This window comes from Argopecten irradians, chromosome 11 (assembly GCF_041381155.1).
Source record: "Argopecten irradians isolate NY chromosome 11, Ai_NY, whole genome shotgun sequence".
NCBI classification, from domain to species: Eukaryota; Metazoa; Mollusca; class Bivalvia; order Pectinida; family Pectinidae; genus Argopecten; species Argopecten irradians.
The window spans coordinates 17362750-17377219 of NC_091144.1; the positions used below are offsets into that span (position 1 = coordinate 17362750).

The 14470-nt window shown below is 34.7% G+C and overlaps 1 protein-coding gene across 6 annotated transcripts in view; it reads right to left on the reverse strand.

Annotated features, from left to right (window-relative positions):
• Positions 1 to 10206, reverse strand: part of LOC138334873 (transcription factor COE3-like) — a 55952-nt gene extending 45746 nt beyond the window's left edge. For 2 of the 6 annotated variants that reach the window (XM_069283687.1, XM_069283685.1), the window contains exons 1-5: positions 9628 to 10206; positions 9115 to 9280; positions 8547 to 8610; positions 6323 to 6378; positions 2128 to 2201 (exon numbers count right to left, since the gene is read on the reverse strand). In XM_069283687.1, the coding sequence (XP_069139788.1) occupies positions 2128 to 2201; positions 6323 to 6378; positions 8547 to 8610; positions 9115 to 9280; positions 9628 to 9779 (512 nt within the window). In that variant the 5' untranslated portion in view covers positions 9780 to 10206. The remainder of the gene's footprint in view (positions 1 to 2127; positions 2202 to 6322; positions 6379 to 8546; positions 8611 to 9114; positions 9281 to 9627) is intronic. The other 4 variants (XM_069283688.1, XM_069283686.1, XM_069283691.1 and 1 more) reach the window with 3 other exon arrangements.
• Positions 10207 to 14470: the final 4264 nt, after the last annotated feature.

The window sequence follows — 14470 nt, forward strand, 5'->3', positions numbered from 1 at the left end:
CAGTGACGTAAGGAAATGCAGGCCAGTCTACACAAAGACGTCCCAGGAGGAGTTTGGACATCGACAACTTATCGGATACCCTATCTCGGGGAAAGACAATCCAAAGGTGTAACGAATCGGGTAGAGATTCTATCAGTAACATATCTTTGTTTCTTTACCACCTCCCGATCCAACCCTATCCCCTGCAATCCCCCACTCCAGCTGGGGGACGCGTGTCTCGCACGAGATAGGTATCACGATACTGAGACCTGCAGGGCTACCGGTAGGGGGCGGTGTCGTACAACAGGTGCGACATGTCAGTGACCCTGACCTCTGATACTAATTGTAACCTTATTGCACGTGTCTATATATATCACTTATTATCGCTTGTCCAATATAATGTAGTTATTATCTATCTGCTAACAACAATGTTTATCATTGCAACGCTGTTCTGACTATATTTGGATACTAATTAAAACAGTGGCTTACAGATAACAAATTATTGTTAATGCTAATTAACTAATTAACGGCGCGTAAATAGTTTATTTTCCAGAAAAGTCGTTCTATGTCTGGTTATATCAAGGTACAATGTACATTTGGCTTCCGTGACACGATCAGTGCTACAAGGCAGGAATCAAGAATTCTTTTGTTGAATTGATCGAATGGTTTCTATTAGAGTTGATGTGCTTTTAAACCATTAACCTCCTATGTATTTTAGACACGTTAATTAGTTGTGTGTTGGCCCGCTCATGCAAATCAACTTCTGTGTGCTTTTGTTGATACTCGTGTTAATATTTTCTTGTCTAAATTTATTTCAGAGGAAAAACGAGTCGTCTGTTGCAAAAGTAAAATCTATTTTAGAATCAGCTATCACAACAGATTAAAACTAAAAGAAAAAAACAACTTAGTATAAATAATGAAACAAAAAGTAGCAGGAACAGATAATTACAATTTTACCATTCTAAGTTATTTCATCTATAATTAATATTAGTACGAGCGCAAAACTCTTTACTGTGTTTGAACACAATACCAAATAGTTCCCAAATGAGCAATGATACAATCAATTTCACACGAAGGTATCTTTATTTGTTTGAAAATTGAAGCGGATTTCTAATAAAATAAGAGATACAGTATCGAAACAACATATTTTGTTTAATTTATTGGGGATAACAAAACATGCTGTCATGTTTTTGTTTTATAAGGAGTCCCTCTGGGTCTGGCCACCCGTTAATGGTTAGTAGGGTGGTATTCACCTCAGTGAACAAAAGCTAATGAATTAATCAACATCTCACAATTATGAAAGTTAGTTAATGCCGGTATGCTTATAGGCCCATTGACTTAGTATGAATTATTACAAACGGATCTGATTTTCAGTCTCGCCAGCCGGCCCCGTGAATAGATCCCTAGGGAGTCCCAGTTGTATGTTATCTCGTCCATATTGTGTACTCATATCATTCGCACAGATACTTATCTTTAGTATTCACATCAAAAGATATAATTTTTTATCTTCACACGGGTAGATATTGCTCATAGAATATTAATTTCGTACGACCCTGGGGAAATTCGGTGTGATGAATATGTTTTGTAAGCTGTGTATGTATTATATTTGTATGGTAATAATATCCGCGGTTGTTTAAACAATTGATACTTCAATCCTTGTATAATCAAAGATGATTTTATAACTCCCGGTACATGCATACATTAATGAAATATGGAGTTAACGTTCCTGATAACCTACATTATGCAATTGAACCAATTGGAAAAGTCGGTCACTAATGCTAACCAATATAAAGCCAGAATTGACGTCTAATAACTGTTGCATAACTTTTCTGCCCAAATTTAATTTCCAGTGATAATAAAAAAAATTAAAGTCGATGCTTGAAAAATCTATGTTTTGACTGTAATTACATTCAGCATTCCTGATGTAACTGTTGATATCTTTTCTGTATTTCTAACTTCTATTGTAAGGTTACATTCATCGTTTTTGACGTAATTGTTGATTTCTTTCCTCTCGTTCATAATCTGATTGTAAGCTTATTAACGGCTGTATATTATAATTATTTTTGTAACTGATTTCCAAAGCTGAAAATTAGAACCTTAACACACATTTCCCGATATAAATACTGCTTTTTTCCAATATCTACTCACCTACACATCACCTCGTGTGTAAGGAGAACTCGGCACATTTCTGGGTTTTTATCCTGACCTTCGTACACGATTGCCTGTATGAAAAAGAAGAAATCGACATTTATTACATATATAGAAGAGATACCACATCATATTCAAAACGCCTCGTCAAATTCGGTATGAGAAGAATTGTGCATAACATATTGTGATATAATGCTGAATGATCTTATACCTTGGTATTAGATCATTATGATATGTGTAAACATAATTCACGTCACCAATGTATTTATAAACATGATACAATTTACAACCATTTACAATATTATGTATTTCGGTTTTATCCTGCAATATTTTTACATTATGATTATTGCATCTTACTGCTATGTAATGCATTAAATTGTCAGGATAGGTCTATATATTAGATCATATTCCTTCATGCTTTTAAGATACCTTTAAAAACAATAAAATTAAATGGTTACAGTGATAACACACACACACACACACACACACACACACACACACACACACACACACACACACATATATATATATATATATATACACATATATATATATATATATATACAATTGTGTTACAGAGATAATGTTAATTGCAGTATTATGCCTTATCCACACCTGACACTGGAGGTAACTCACTTACGAGGACAATGGAGATATTGGGGTCCATCCAAAAACGGCATTATCAACACCGTATAAAAGGACAGAGGGTATGTAGAAAGTCTAGAAATAAGGTAATAGTTTCTCAGGAAATTTATCTAACCAAACGGGTTTTTTTAATATCATCCATCAGTCTCTATATGCGGAGTAATATTGTATCTATCGCGTTGTCTGTTTGTTTCTTTTTGCCTTCATTCTTTAACATTAAATGATTTAAGACAAAAATATGTATGTGACCAGTATATCATATTTGTCGAATTGTTTGTTGGTTTCTCTTTCCTAAGCTTTAATCTTTCAAATTAAACACATACGGTATGTTTGAAAATTGATAGAAATTAGCATTGATGTCAATATGGATTGATCTAAAAATTAATTATATATATATCGATAGTTGTAGTGAATGGCACCAATATGACACATGCCCTTATTTTACAAGCTATCAATGAAGTTAAAACCAAATCCTAGCTGGCGTAAGAATTGTGTATATATGCAGGTAGTTCCCGAGGGAGAATTAATTATAGATCGGCAAAGATACTGATCATGTCAAGTCGGTATGTCATTTTAGAGTTCTGACAGGTATATGTAGTATAATTAAAATTATCGTAACCATCTTCAATAAAGATACTATAATCAGCATACATTATCATGTTTATTTCATAGATATTGTTTTACAATAGTAACAACGTGTGTTAATGTTAATGAAAAACATTTCTTACAAACATACTGTGCTTTCTGCCAATAATCCAATTCCCTAACGAACGAGTTTATGATTTTAGAACATCTTTAGCAGAACTGGCTAACAATCAATAAATCGATTTTTATCAAATCCACTCAGATCTTAAATATATATACATATATTATTATATGCAATTGTATACATTTCAAATATCGATTGAGCAATAGATCAAAGATTTTCATTAATACAGTTGAGCTAATTCAAAACAATAGGGTTACTTAGACTTTAGTTTGTAATTATACAACCTGGTTACTTTTTCGCGATATCTGTTTTGATTCAGAGACGTGGGTATTGTATGATATAGCATATATCTATAGAAAGAGAAAAATCTTTTATCTTGAAAAACGCAAAGAAGTAAAAACAATATTATCTCCAGAACTTTACAAAGATCTTCTTTGTGATTTATAAAGGTAGTATAATTTTTGAAGCCACAAAAAGTATATTTTGTGAAACAACAAAAACGATCAACAAAGAATATTTATTTATATGAAACATCATGGTAATTCAAAGTTATAATAAAAACATCATTCAGCCGTTATCTTTAATACGCCCCCGTGACAATAGAAAGTTTTATTATTATATTTTATTAATCATCCTAAGCTGACAAAGCTTGCTAAATACCTATTGCTTTTGTTTTCAATTCTATCCTGTAATTGTAACACACATGGGTCGGCAATACGGGGCGTCACTTATAGATTAACTAGTCATAGTGTAAGTTATAATGCAATGGGTCACTAAAATAATAATGTGTTTCGAAATCACGCTGTTGTCTATATTAATGATAATGATATTATTGGACGCAGGCATAGTGCATACGTATCCAGATCAAAATTCAGATTATACTATAGTATATTTACTTTCTCAAAACCTGAACCGGATACAACCCGTAGAAATTCTATACCTAATTAATTCATTATGTTTTGTACGTACGGAATCAAAGATATTCTTTTGAACACATATATTGATGTAATATCAAACGTAACACATGCTACGTTTATTCAAAGAACCATTCATATTTATTCGAGCTATTTGACAACTTTTTAGATAAATACATAAAGGGTGTTTGTTCTTTTTTGAGTATTAATCCGCCATACAAAAATTCAGCCTATCTAGAAATCTGGATTCCACTAATACACATACAATATAGTACTTTAATGATGTTGATACTAATATAGAGTTTATGGTTTTAAAGCTCGCGACCCCATAGTGCGTATGTTCGGTGGGTACTTTTGAATGCGCTTCTCCCCATCGTATCTCTCCTAGCGTTCCCAATATGTTAGCCATAAAATATTTATACTTCACAATGACGGCACAAGCCTGACTAATGAATAACGGACAATATTGAGCAAGTGAGCTGTAATAAGGACTACAATGAGACGGGATTAATTGATTCAGTTTTCGGTCCCCCTACTACACGGTCAGATCTACTGCTCCCTCTCGCATGCGCTACCTAGCAGCATTTCCCTGTAAATTAGATCTAACATTCAAGGCAGACGGCATCATATCGCTTTTCTGCGTCGAGACATTTTTCCATGCGACACGCGCACGGAACGTGCCGTAGACAGCATCACACAATTGCGCGAGAATTTCATTTACATTAGTAACCAATCTTTAAGCTTTGATGCCATATGTTCCGGAAAAATAGCATGGGGAACTAAAAGCAAAAACCGACAGCGTGCGACATTCCAGAAATCCGGATTTCAGACCATTATTCATTATACTATGTGTATGCATACTCCTGTCTCGGAAGCATACCGATCAATTCTGCGTCCGGAGAATACGGATTACACTGCAGTTTAATTCTAATTATAACTAATAGTGTAGCTTAAGAAATATAAACATAGGAAATCCAAGGAATTAAGTGATTTTCCGAGAGAAAGAGAGAGAAATAACTGCTATTCCGGAAATCAGGTGACGACAACTCATAATTTCAATAGAGCCAAATTATATTAGCACAGAAAATCGATTTAGTTGATGAAAAATTGAGTTATAACGATTGCATGATACAGTCTGTGTTGTAAAAACATTACGCCTATTCAACTAAGGAAATAGTCAGATTACAAATTAAACTAAAATGAATAGCTTTGAACGAGGAATTCCATCAATGTCGGTAACTTTTAACGTCGGAATCAGAGGCCGGGTAAAATGTATCCGGAACCACTATTATAACAATGAAAACATACAACTTGTTTGAATTGTAAAATTCAATACTTCCTTTGTACATTATGTTTTCTCCTAATGTTTATTCCCAGTAGGGATTACTATCACGGCACGATGCGATACAATGTAAATAAACCGTACATCATAAGGGAAGCGGGCACCATCTCCCCTTGAGTTAGGACTGAGTGTAATCTACAATAGGACTCGTGCGTCCACCTTTCTTTGCTCTGTCTTCGCGCTAGGCCTTTTTTAAGAGCAATTTAAAAGCAAATGCTGATTTAAACAAATGGTTTTGTCTCGCGGACTTTGTTTACCGTTACATGATGATATATAAATCATCGTGTTAATTAGGGTTAACTGACTTTTGACATTTTCCTAGAAATGTTTTATGGGTTTCTGTTGTTCGCATGGAACATAACGTTTGTTTAAGATATGCTTACTGTCTTTTCCTTTCAGAAGCATAATTAGTTGTATTTAAGTATATTTTGTTAAATATTTTTCTTCATTCAATTTCGTACACAAATGTATATATATAACTTTATAATACTCTATTTTGAATATTTCCATATAATGTTGTTTATTTTAATTTGTTTACATTTTCTTTTTTTAATGTGATATTTTGGATTTAATAAAATGGCTTACCCCTTTTGTGACGGAGTCAATGAGGCGAATATATAGGTCTTGCTCTTGCCGAACTCCTGTAAAATAAAGGAGAAAATAAACATTAAAACCAACACCGGGTGTTCCGGATCGTTAATGCGTATACACCAACAGCTGTTAACGGGGCTATGTAAAAACAATCAACAACCAATCTCGTTAGTCGAATGACGACCTGTGAGGTATCGAGTCGTCCTTGTCGGTGGGGCTGGTATACCATCTACACAAACACTCATCCCTTATGTTTACATACAAAACATTCCAAGAAACCTCCACCATATTGTCGGGGATATTAGCCATTCTTTAAGAAATGATATTGGCATAATATTGGGTATAAGTGACACATAAAATATTTCAAATAACAATTTGGAAACATATGTTTTTCTATATGAATTGATGATTATTTTTAAAAAGATATGCGTCTTTTAACGAAAAACAAACAAAAATATTTATGTGAAATATTTTGTATCTAAATTATTCTTTTTAAGAATACTTCGAAACACGTAAGGTATTTGAAATACTTTTTCTCTCTTACAACACATATTGAATTGTAAAACTGAGAGCTGTAATAATTCTCGATTCACCACACATGCACATTGGAGACGAAATTCAAAGCAGTTAGATTAAATTATCCTAGCTACCATGTGTGGTCATATCAGAAAATTAATCAAATATCACTCTGGCAAATTCATTTAAGCGGAAATAGTTTACTTAATTGTTTTACTCTTTAGGTCTATTAGAAAGGACAGAGGGGGTTATCGAGGCGCGGACGGTCGGTGGGCGATAGAGAACAGGCCTGTATCCTTCTCTCCATCAAACCCTAATCATGGGGACAGTCAGACATTTTTTAACTGGACCAACACAGACAAACAGACTGATTATTTTTTTCAGTTAATGGCGATTGTTTTTGTTCGTAAAAAAACGAGAATAATTTTCCGATACCATCATTTGCTAATGTGTTGGAGTACCGGGTGATGATGGTTGTGTCAATATTTAATCAGGATATTTGATCTCGCTATCCAACAATGTAATATTCAACAGGTCAACTGCATTGTTATCTCAATATAATAAATTTCAGAGAAAAATACATAAACTGGTCATAATATATGGAGAAAATTGTCTGTGATGTGACCTCCCTTATGTATCTCCATACCAGTTGTATAAAGATGTTTTCCTAAGTGTAATTAATCATATTGATAAACAAGAAAATATACAAACTGACGAGCACACAAATTAATGTTGATATCCTGTTGACTTTTCTGGATGTAATTTATGTTCATTATTTGTTTTAATAAATATTTTTATTCGTTGTAGAAAAGAGGCACAACGTATTGTTATCTAAATCCGAGTTTATGATTTATTCACCAAAATATGAATGCAAGCATTTGTTAAAACATTTTGAAAAAAAACCCCAACATTTTAACATAAGTAAATGTCCATATTTTATCCTAAACCAACTGTTGACTATTTTGACAAGACATTGACGAAAACAGAAAACAACTGCACAAAATATGACTAAATAATGCGAAATGACTAGCTAACGCGAAGTTTGTTTATTAATAATTGAGTATTGCTATCAAAGTGTCGGCCTAACCATATTGTTTATGATTTGTGTTTTGTTTGGGACTCCCAGGAGGCCCCTACAGGTGGCAAAGGATTCAGGGGTATGATTAACCCCACAGGGATCATCCTCACTAATATACAGACAGGTATAGATGTAGCATTTACATAGTTCACTAATATAAACCTTTAATAAATTAATCAACAAGGTCATATATTATATTTATCTAGACAAAAACATCTGTAATTGTTTTCTGCATTTGTATGGTCAGACCGTATGTATAATTCTAGGTCGCATTTTATGTGGGTAAATATTACATAAAATAAATATCTTATAACTGGACAAAATATTTGTTTGTGATATGCATTCGCTGATCTTCAGGTATCAAAAAGTATTTAGTTTTAATAAATGTTATATCATATAAAACTACCGTTTGTTTATATATTACACTGTTCGGCAAATATTTGGAAACACCACATTCGTAAATATAAAATATAAAGTTTTCATATATTCATAATCTTAGAAAGCGTCCAATACTTTTTGAGACTGGGCATTACTTCATCAAAACATGTTTTATCTATATAAATTATATAGAGTTTTATAACAACAAAATTAATAAAATGAAATAATAATTAAGTTTCTACTTACCATTTGCAAATAATAGTTGTAATCGATAGTGTATCCCATTGTTAGTCTTAGGTCCCTCGGGTTCCTGAAACAGGAAATCAGAATATCTTCAGAAACACACTCTTTTATTCCCATCTTAAGAAAGTCTTGATAAAAAACTACGATTTTTATCCTTGAAAAATAAATTCAACACCGGATCCCACACAAAAAGAAGCAGTCTATATCGGTCAATTATTGGAAATACTCGCTCAGTTTTAATACGACATTCTGTGCACGTTTCCGCATTGAGTTTCCCATGTTTTTCAGTAGAATACAGTTTATGAATATTTCATTCCAAGGGTTCGCCCTAACAAGCCATTTTTGCGTTTTAACGAGAATTCCAGATTGACTACACGGGAATGCCATATGTCGTAAATAAAAAGCAAAACGTCATAAAATACAGACTATAGTAACACCTAAAGCAGATATATATTATTTAAAAACATATTGTACAATACTGAAATGAGTCACTATATATAAACCGCAGAAATCGTTCTGATCTAGTATGTCTAATAATAATAATAAGTAAAAAAAGGAAAATGATATTGACCTGCAAACTTACTTGTTCTTTTTCAACAAAGTCTATGAAAGCTGTTCTTTCTACTTCAATAGGCTGGCCCTGTCTGTCGTATAAAGCTAAAACAAAATGGAAGAAATTGCTTTTCCGTAGATTGCTTGGGGGTTGTTTCTCAAAGTGTGCTCGTCCAAACCCAACACTGAAACGTAAAGAAAATACCCGATGGAATTTCGGACATACCAGTAATACATAGAATGGTGGTATCAAGGGACAAAAAACATAGCATCTCGTCGTGGATAGCGAGAGCGATAAGCGTCCGATCGTCGGCTAGTCTTGTCAGTAAACATCGACGAATTGAATCCCATATGAGACAAACAACTTGACCGGAGATTGAGACGACAGACATCGGTTTAAAACAAGTGTGAAAATTGAGATAAAATTGAATGAACGCCATCCAAAATTGGGTTCGAAAAAAAAAACTGTGAAAAATGAAATAAAAATGTCACAAATCAAGTTGTTTTTTTGTTTGATTAAATACATATCTACCTTCCCCCTCCCTGATCAACAACTGTGGGCTGCATCCAGTTCCTAATAGGGGCAGGTTGTCCTGTAGACTGCTGCAGCGGTTCCTCCTTCATATGTGTTGATGCTGTTGGCGGTAGAATTCTCGGTGGGTTATTTTCTGGCGCCCCAAACATGTAAGATCTCCCTCAGTAAACACAATACCCACAACTCATGTCACTGGTGATCCTTGCACACTATATAATCACACAACACTCTGCCACATTATACTTCACAAAGAATATATATATGTATGTATATATATTTCTTTTCTATATATATTTTTTCGAATATTTTTTCTTCAAAAATCACAGTGTAAAATTGTTGTTTGTTTTGAAGGAATGCGGGTCAGAGATCGAATATAAAGTTATAACCGGTATCATTTACTCTGGATGCGCTCTCGACAGCTTCTGCTTGCAACTCTCCCGGGTACTCGTTTTGTTGAATTCATGTGTACGGTGTAACTCTCTAGTCCCAGAGGAAGAGAATATATCCCTCGGGAAAGTCTTTTGCTCCGAAGATGTCACCCGAACAGCCAATCAAATGCCGTAATACAGACATCGATGGCGAACCGCCCGCCTCCCGACCAACGGGACTGAATCGTGGGAATCCCCAGTCCAATCAAAAGGCTCAGCGGGTCAGCACTAATATCTTCTAACACATGCTCCCATCATCCACTCGCGCCGCCGGAGGAATTACTCGGATATCGATCCTAGCGCTGTGCGGCGATCAGACGATACCAGGTTTTGAAAAATGAATTTCTCTTGATAATTTCTCTATAACGTCTGCGTCAACTACGAGGTTTTTAATGCACGTCTGCTTAAATGTTATTTTTCATGGCGAGATTTGAAATATTTTAGTGAATTTTCTGAACGGTTGAAGCTACGGAAGGTCGACTAAGTATCATAACAATAGCACGTGGTATCACGGCATGTCAAACTACAACAGGCCACGCCCCTTGGAGCTCCATCAACGCTTAGCGGTCCCTTCTCTCTGAGATACGACTAGTATATAGAGTTTTTATTTTGATTCGGAACAGTGATCTAGTGAAGGTTGGGCATGCTATTATGTTAACATACATAGATACAAAACAAGTTTTTAATATGTATATTTTTTTTCGATAAACTCATATTGGATTACTTTATTTTATTTAACATATGACGGGATTTTATATTTCTATATCACTTTGAAATTCTATAAAAAGAAAAAAATAATAGCGATATTTAAGTGGGTAATATATTATAAAAACGAGTATCCGAGAGAAAAAACTAACTTATGACATTATACGATAGAAAATTTGAAATTTTATGAAAAGGATCTGTTAATCTTTGAATTTGTTTTATTGGAAAATTTTAGCAAAATGGATTTTAACGCAATTAAAAATGAAAATTATTTTTTAAAACATCAAAGCATTTCAGTTATTGTCATAAAATCTCAATATCATATTATGAAAGATAATCCTGTATGATCAGGCAATGAAGATCTCTGATTCTAACACCTCCTCCGTGTCACTTGTTTGTAAACAAAGGATATTGGAGTCACATTAACTCTTTACTTTTACCGGAACAGGTGTGTAATTAACGGACCGGAAAATTATCCGGAATTACTCGAAAATGCTAAACGTCACCTTGTGGGGTATGAATTATTGATTTAGCTCGAGTGTTTGCTTTGTATTGATATCACGTGACATTGTTTGACCCTTTTATGAGACCGTGAGATAGCGGTGGGTAATGATACCTGGGCCCCCTTTAACATCTAACCATACAAATGGCCTGTACCGTTACAATGTTCGGATCCGTTAGTTAGTTACACACATTTGTGAGACATGTTTCTTTTGTGCCATTTTGGTCAATTAGGTCAAATGACCATTGGTCTAATCACTGACCAAATGGTCAGTATTTCTGTAGGAGACTCTATACATGTCACACATATTTTATTGATGGACAAGCTGCGTCCCCATTCTCGCCTATAAAGGTTACTAAATTCTCACTTACGTTTTTTTGTGTGCCATTATTTTGTCTGCCTGAATTTAAATAAATATTTTTAAACGAATTATTTTCATTATAATTAAAATAAAAAAAAAATTAAATACTATGAGCGATTTATCATGGACTTTAGGATGAGTTGTACTAAACTGTATGATCTACAAAATTTTAATAGATTTTCTCACATTGACAATGTAGATTATATATTATCAAGATAAAACTATAATACAGTAACCTAACATACCCATTTTTATGAAACAGTCATTTGAGAATGTATATAATGAAAATATATTCCGTGAGTATATATTGCATTTCACGCGAAATCTATTATGAAGTAATGTTTCGTCGGTTTAGATTGCTTGAGATTAACTTTTTTTTTCAAATAATAGAATATGAAAAAAAACTGAATAGATAGACATAGGTATTCAATAATTTCCTGCTTTTTAAAAGACGATATCTACGCGTAATGAATTTCCCTCTGGTGTAAAACATTATCAGTAGGTGATATAGTATATATCTGTTATGTACACGTTAGACTTTGCTGTGCCGACGATATAAAACAATAGAAACACAATGATATTTCACGGCAGGATGGCCTGAAGTATAGACTATAGTGTAATGATTAAACATATAAATATCCGATTTTCTCCGTTACTGGTTTCTAACTATGGCTTTGTTTCGATGAAATATCTCCATTATTAAAACGAAACACAATACAAGTGTTTTCTCGCGTAAAAACGTTACGTTAGCTGCTATAATAAACCTTGGTGAGGGGTAATTTGTTTATATAACGAACTCACTACCAGTACACTAGAACTCTGGGCTGAACGACATTCAATACAAATCATCTATCTCTTATTTTTATTTTTTATTGAAACAATGACAAAATTAAATTGCCGCAGACGAATATGTTCCTCGTGGATCTAATCGATACATGATATTAGGGAAACATCCCATAATTTATACCGTATGTTGACCATCAAGGGAATAAACCTATTTTTTCTAAAATAACCTATCTATAATTTTTCATATGCATTCATTTTTTCTGTTTCTGTGGAAAATTAATGTAATACGAGTAAATGACACAATGATCAAAACGTTGCGATATATCTCAGAAGCTGTATGATAAAACTCCCAAACCTGTCGGTGATTTTAACTTTTGGTTTACTTGTTACCTTATATAAAATATAGTTATCCCTCCCCTCACGTCACAAAAAAGACTTAAAGTAGCTACATGTATAACAATTTTTGGAAGGGAGATTAATTGGTTTAATGTCCTATTAGCAGTCAGGGTCATCAAAGGACGTGCCAGATTCAGAAAAGTCAGAATACACGGAGGAAAACTACCGACCAGCGGTCAATACCTGCCAACTACCACAAATAGGTTTCAAACTCCCAATCCAGAGGCGGAGGGCTTGTGGTAGTATATCGAGAAACCAAAGCAAATCCTTGTTACAACGTACTTTCATTTAAAAATCCTATATATACTGATTTTTTTTTCTAATCTCATGATCCTCAATACAACTATCATTGTGTACCCTTCCCTCAAGGTCCTCAATACAACTATCATTATTTACCCTCCTCTCGATGTCCTCAATACAACAATCATTATTTACCCTCCCCTCGATGTCCTCAATACAACAATCATTATTTACCCTCCCCTCGAGGTCCTCAATACCACAATAATTATTTACCCTCCTCTCGATGTCCTCATTACAACTATCATTTTGACTTCCCTTCCCTCAAGGTCCTCAATAAAACAATCATTATTTACCCTCCTCTCGATGTCCTCATTACAACTATCATTATTTACCCTCCTCTCGATGTCCTCATTACAACTATCAATTTGAGTTCCCACCCCGAGGTCTTCAATACAACTATAGCTGTGTACCCTCCCCTCGAGAACCCCAATACAACTATCATTATGTATCTTCCCCTCGAGGTCCTGAATACAGCAATCATTTTGAGTTCCCTCCCCTCGAGGTCCTCAATACAACAATCATTGTGTACCCTCCCTCGAGATCCCAAATACAACTATCATTATGTATCTTCCCCTCTAGGTCCTCAATACAGCAATCATTTTGAGTTCCCTCCCCTTGAAGTCCTAAATACAACTATCATTGTGTACCCTTCCCTCGAGGTTCTCAATACAACTAACATTGTGTACCCTCTCCCCTGGGGTCCTCAATACATCTAACATTGTGTACCCTCCCCCCAAGGTCCTCAATATAACTATTATTTTGAGTTCCCTCCCCTTGAAGTCCTCAATACAACTATTATTTTGAGTTCCCTCCCCTTGAAGTCCTCAATACAACTATCATTGTGTACTCTCCCTTCGAGGTCCTCAATACAACTATTATTTTGAGTTCCCTCCCCTTGATGTCCTCAATTCAACTATCATTGTGTACCCTCCCCGCGGGGTCCTCAATACAACTATCATTGTTTACCCTCCCCCGGAGGGTCCTCAATAAAACTATCATTGTGTACCCCCCCCCCCCCTCCCTCGAAGTCCTAAATACAGCTATCATTGTGTACCCTCCCCTCAAGGCCCTCAATACAACTATCATTGTGTACCCTCCACTTGAAGGCCTCAATACAACTATCATCGTATACCCTCCCCTCAAGGTCCTCAATACAACAAATCATTGTGTACCATCCCCTTGAGGTCCTCAATACAACTATCATTGTGTATCCTCCCCTCGAGGTCCTCAATACAACAATCATTATGTACCCTTCCCTCAAGGTCCTCAATACAACAATCATTGTTTACCCTTCCCTCGAGGTCCTCAATACAACTATAATTGTATACCCCTCCCCTCGAGGCCCTCAATACAACTATCATT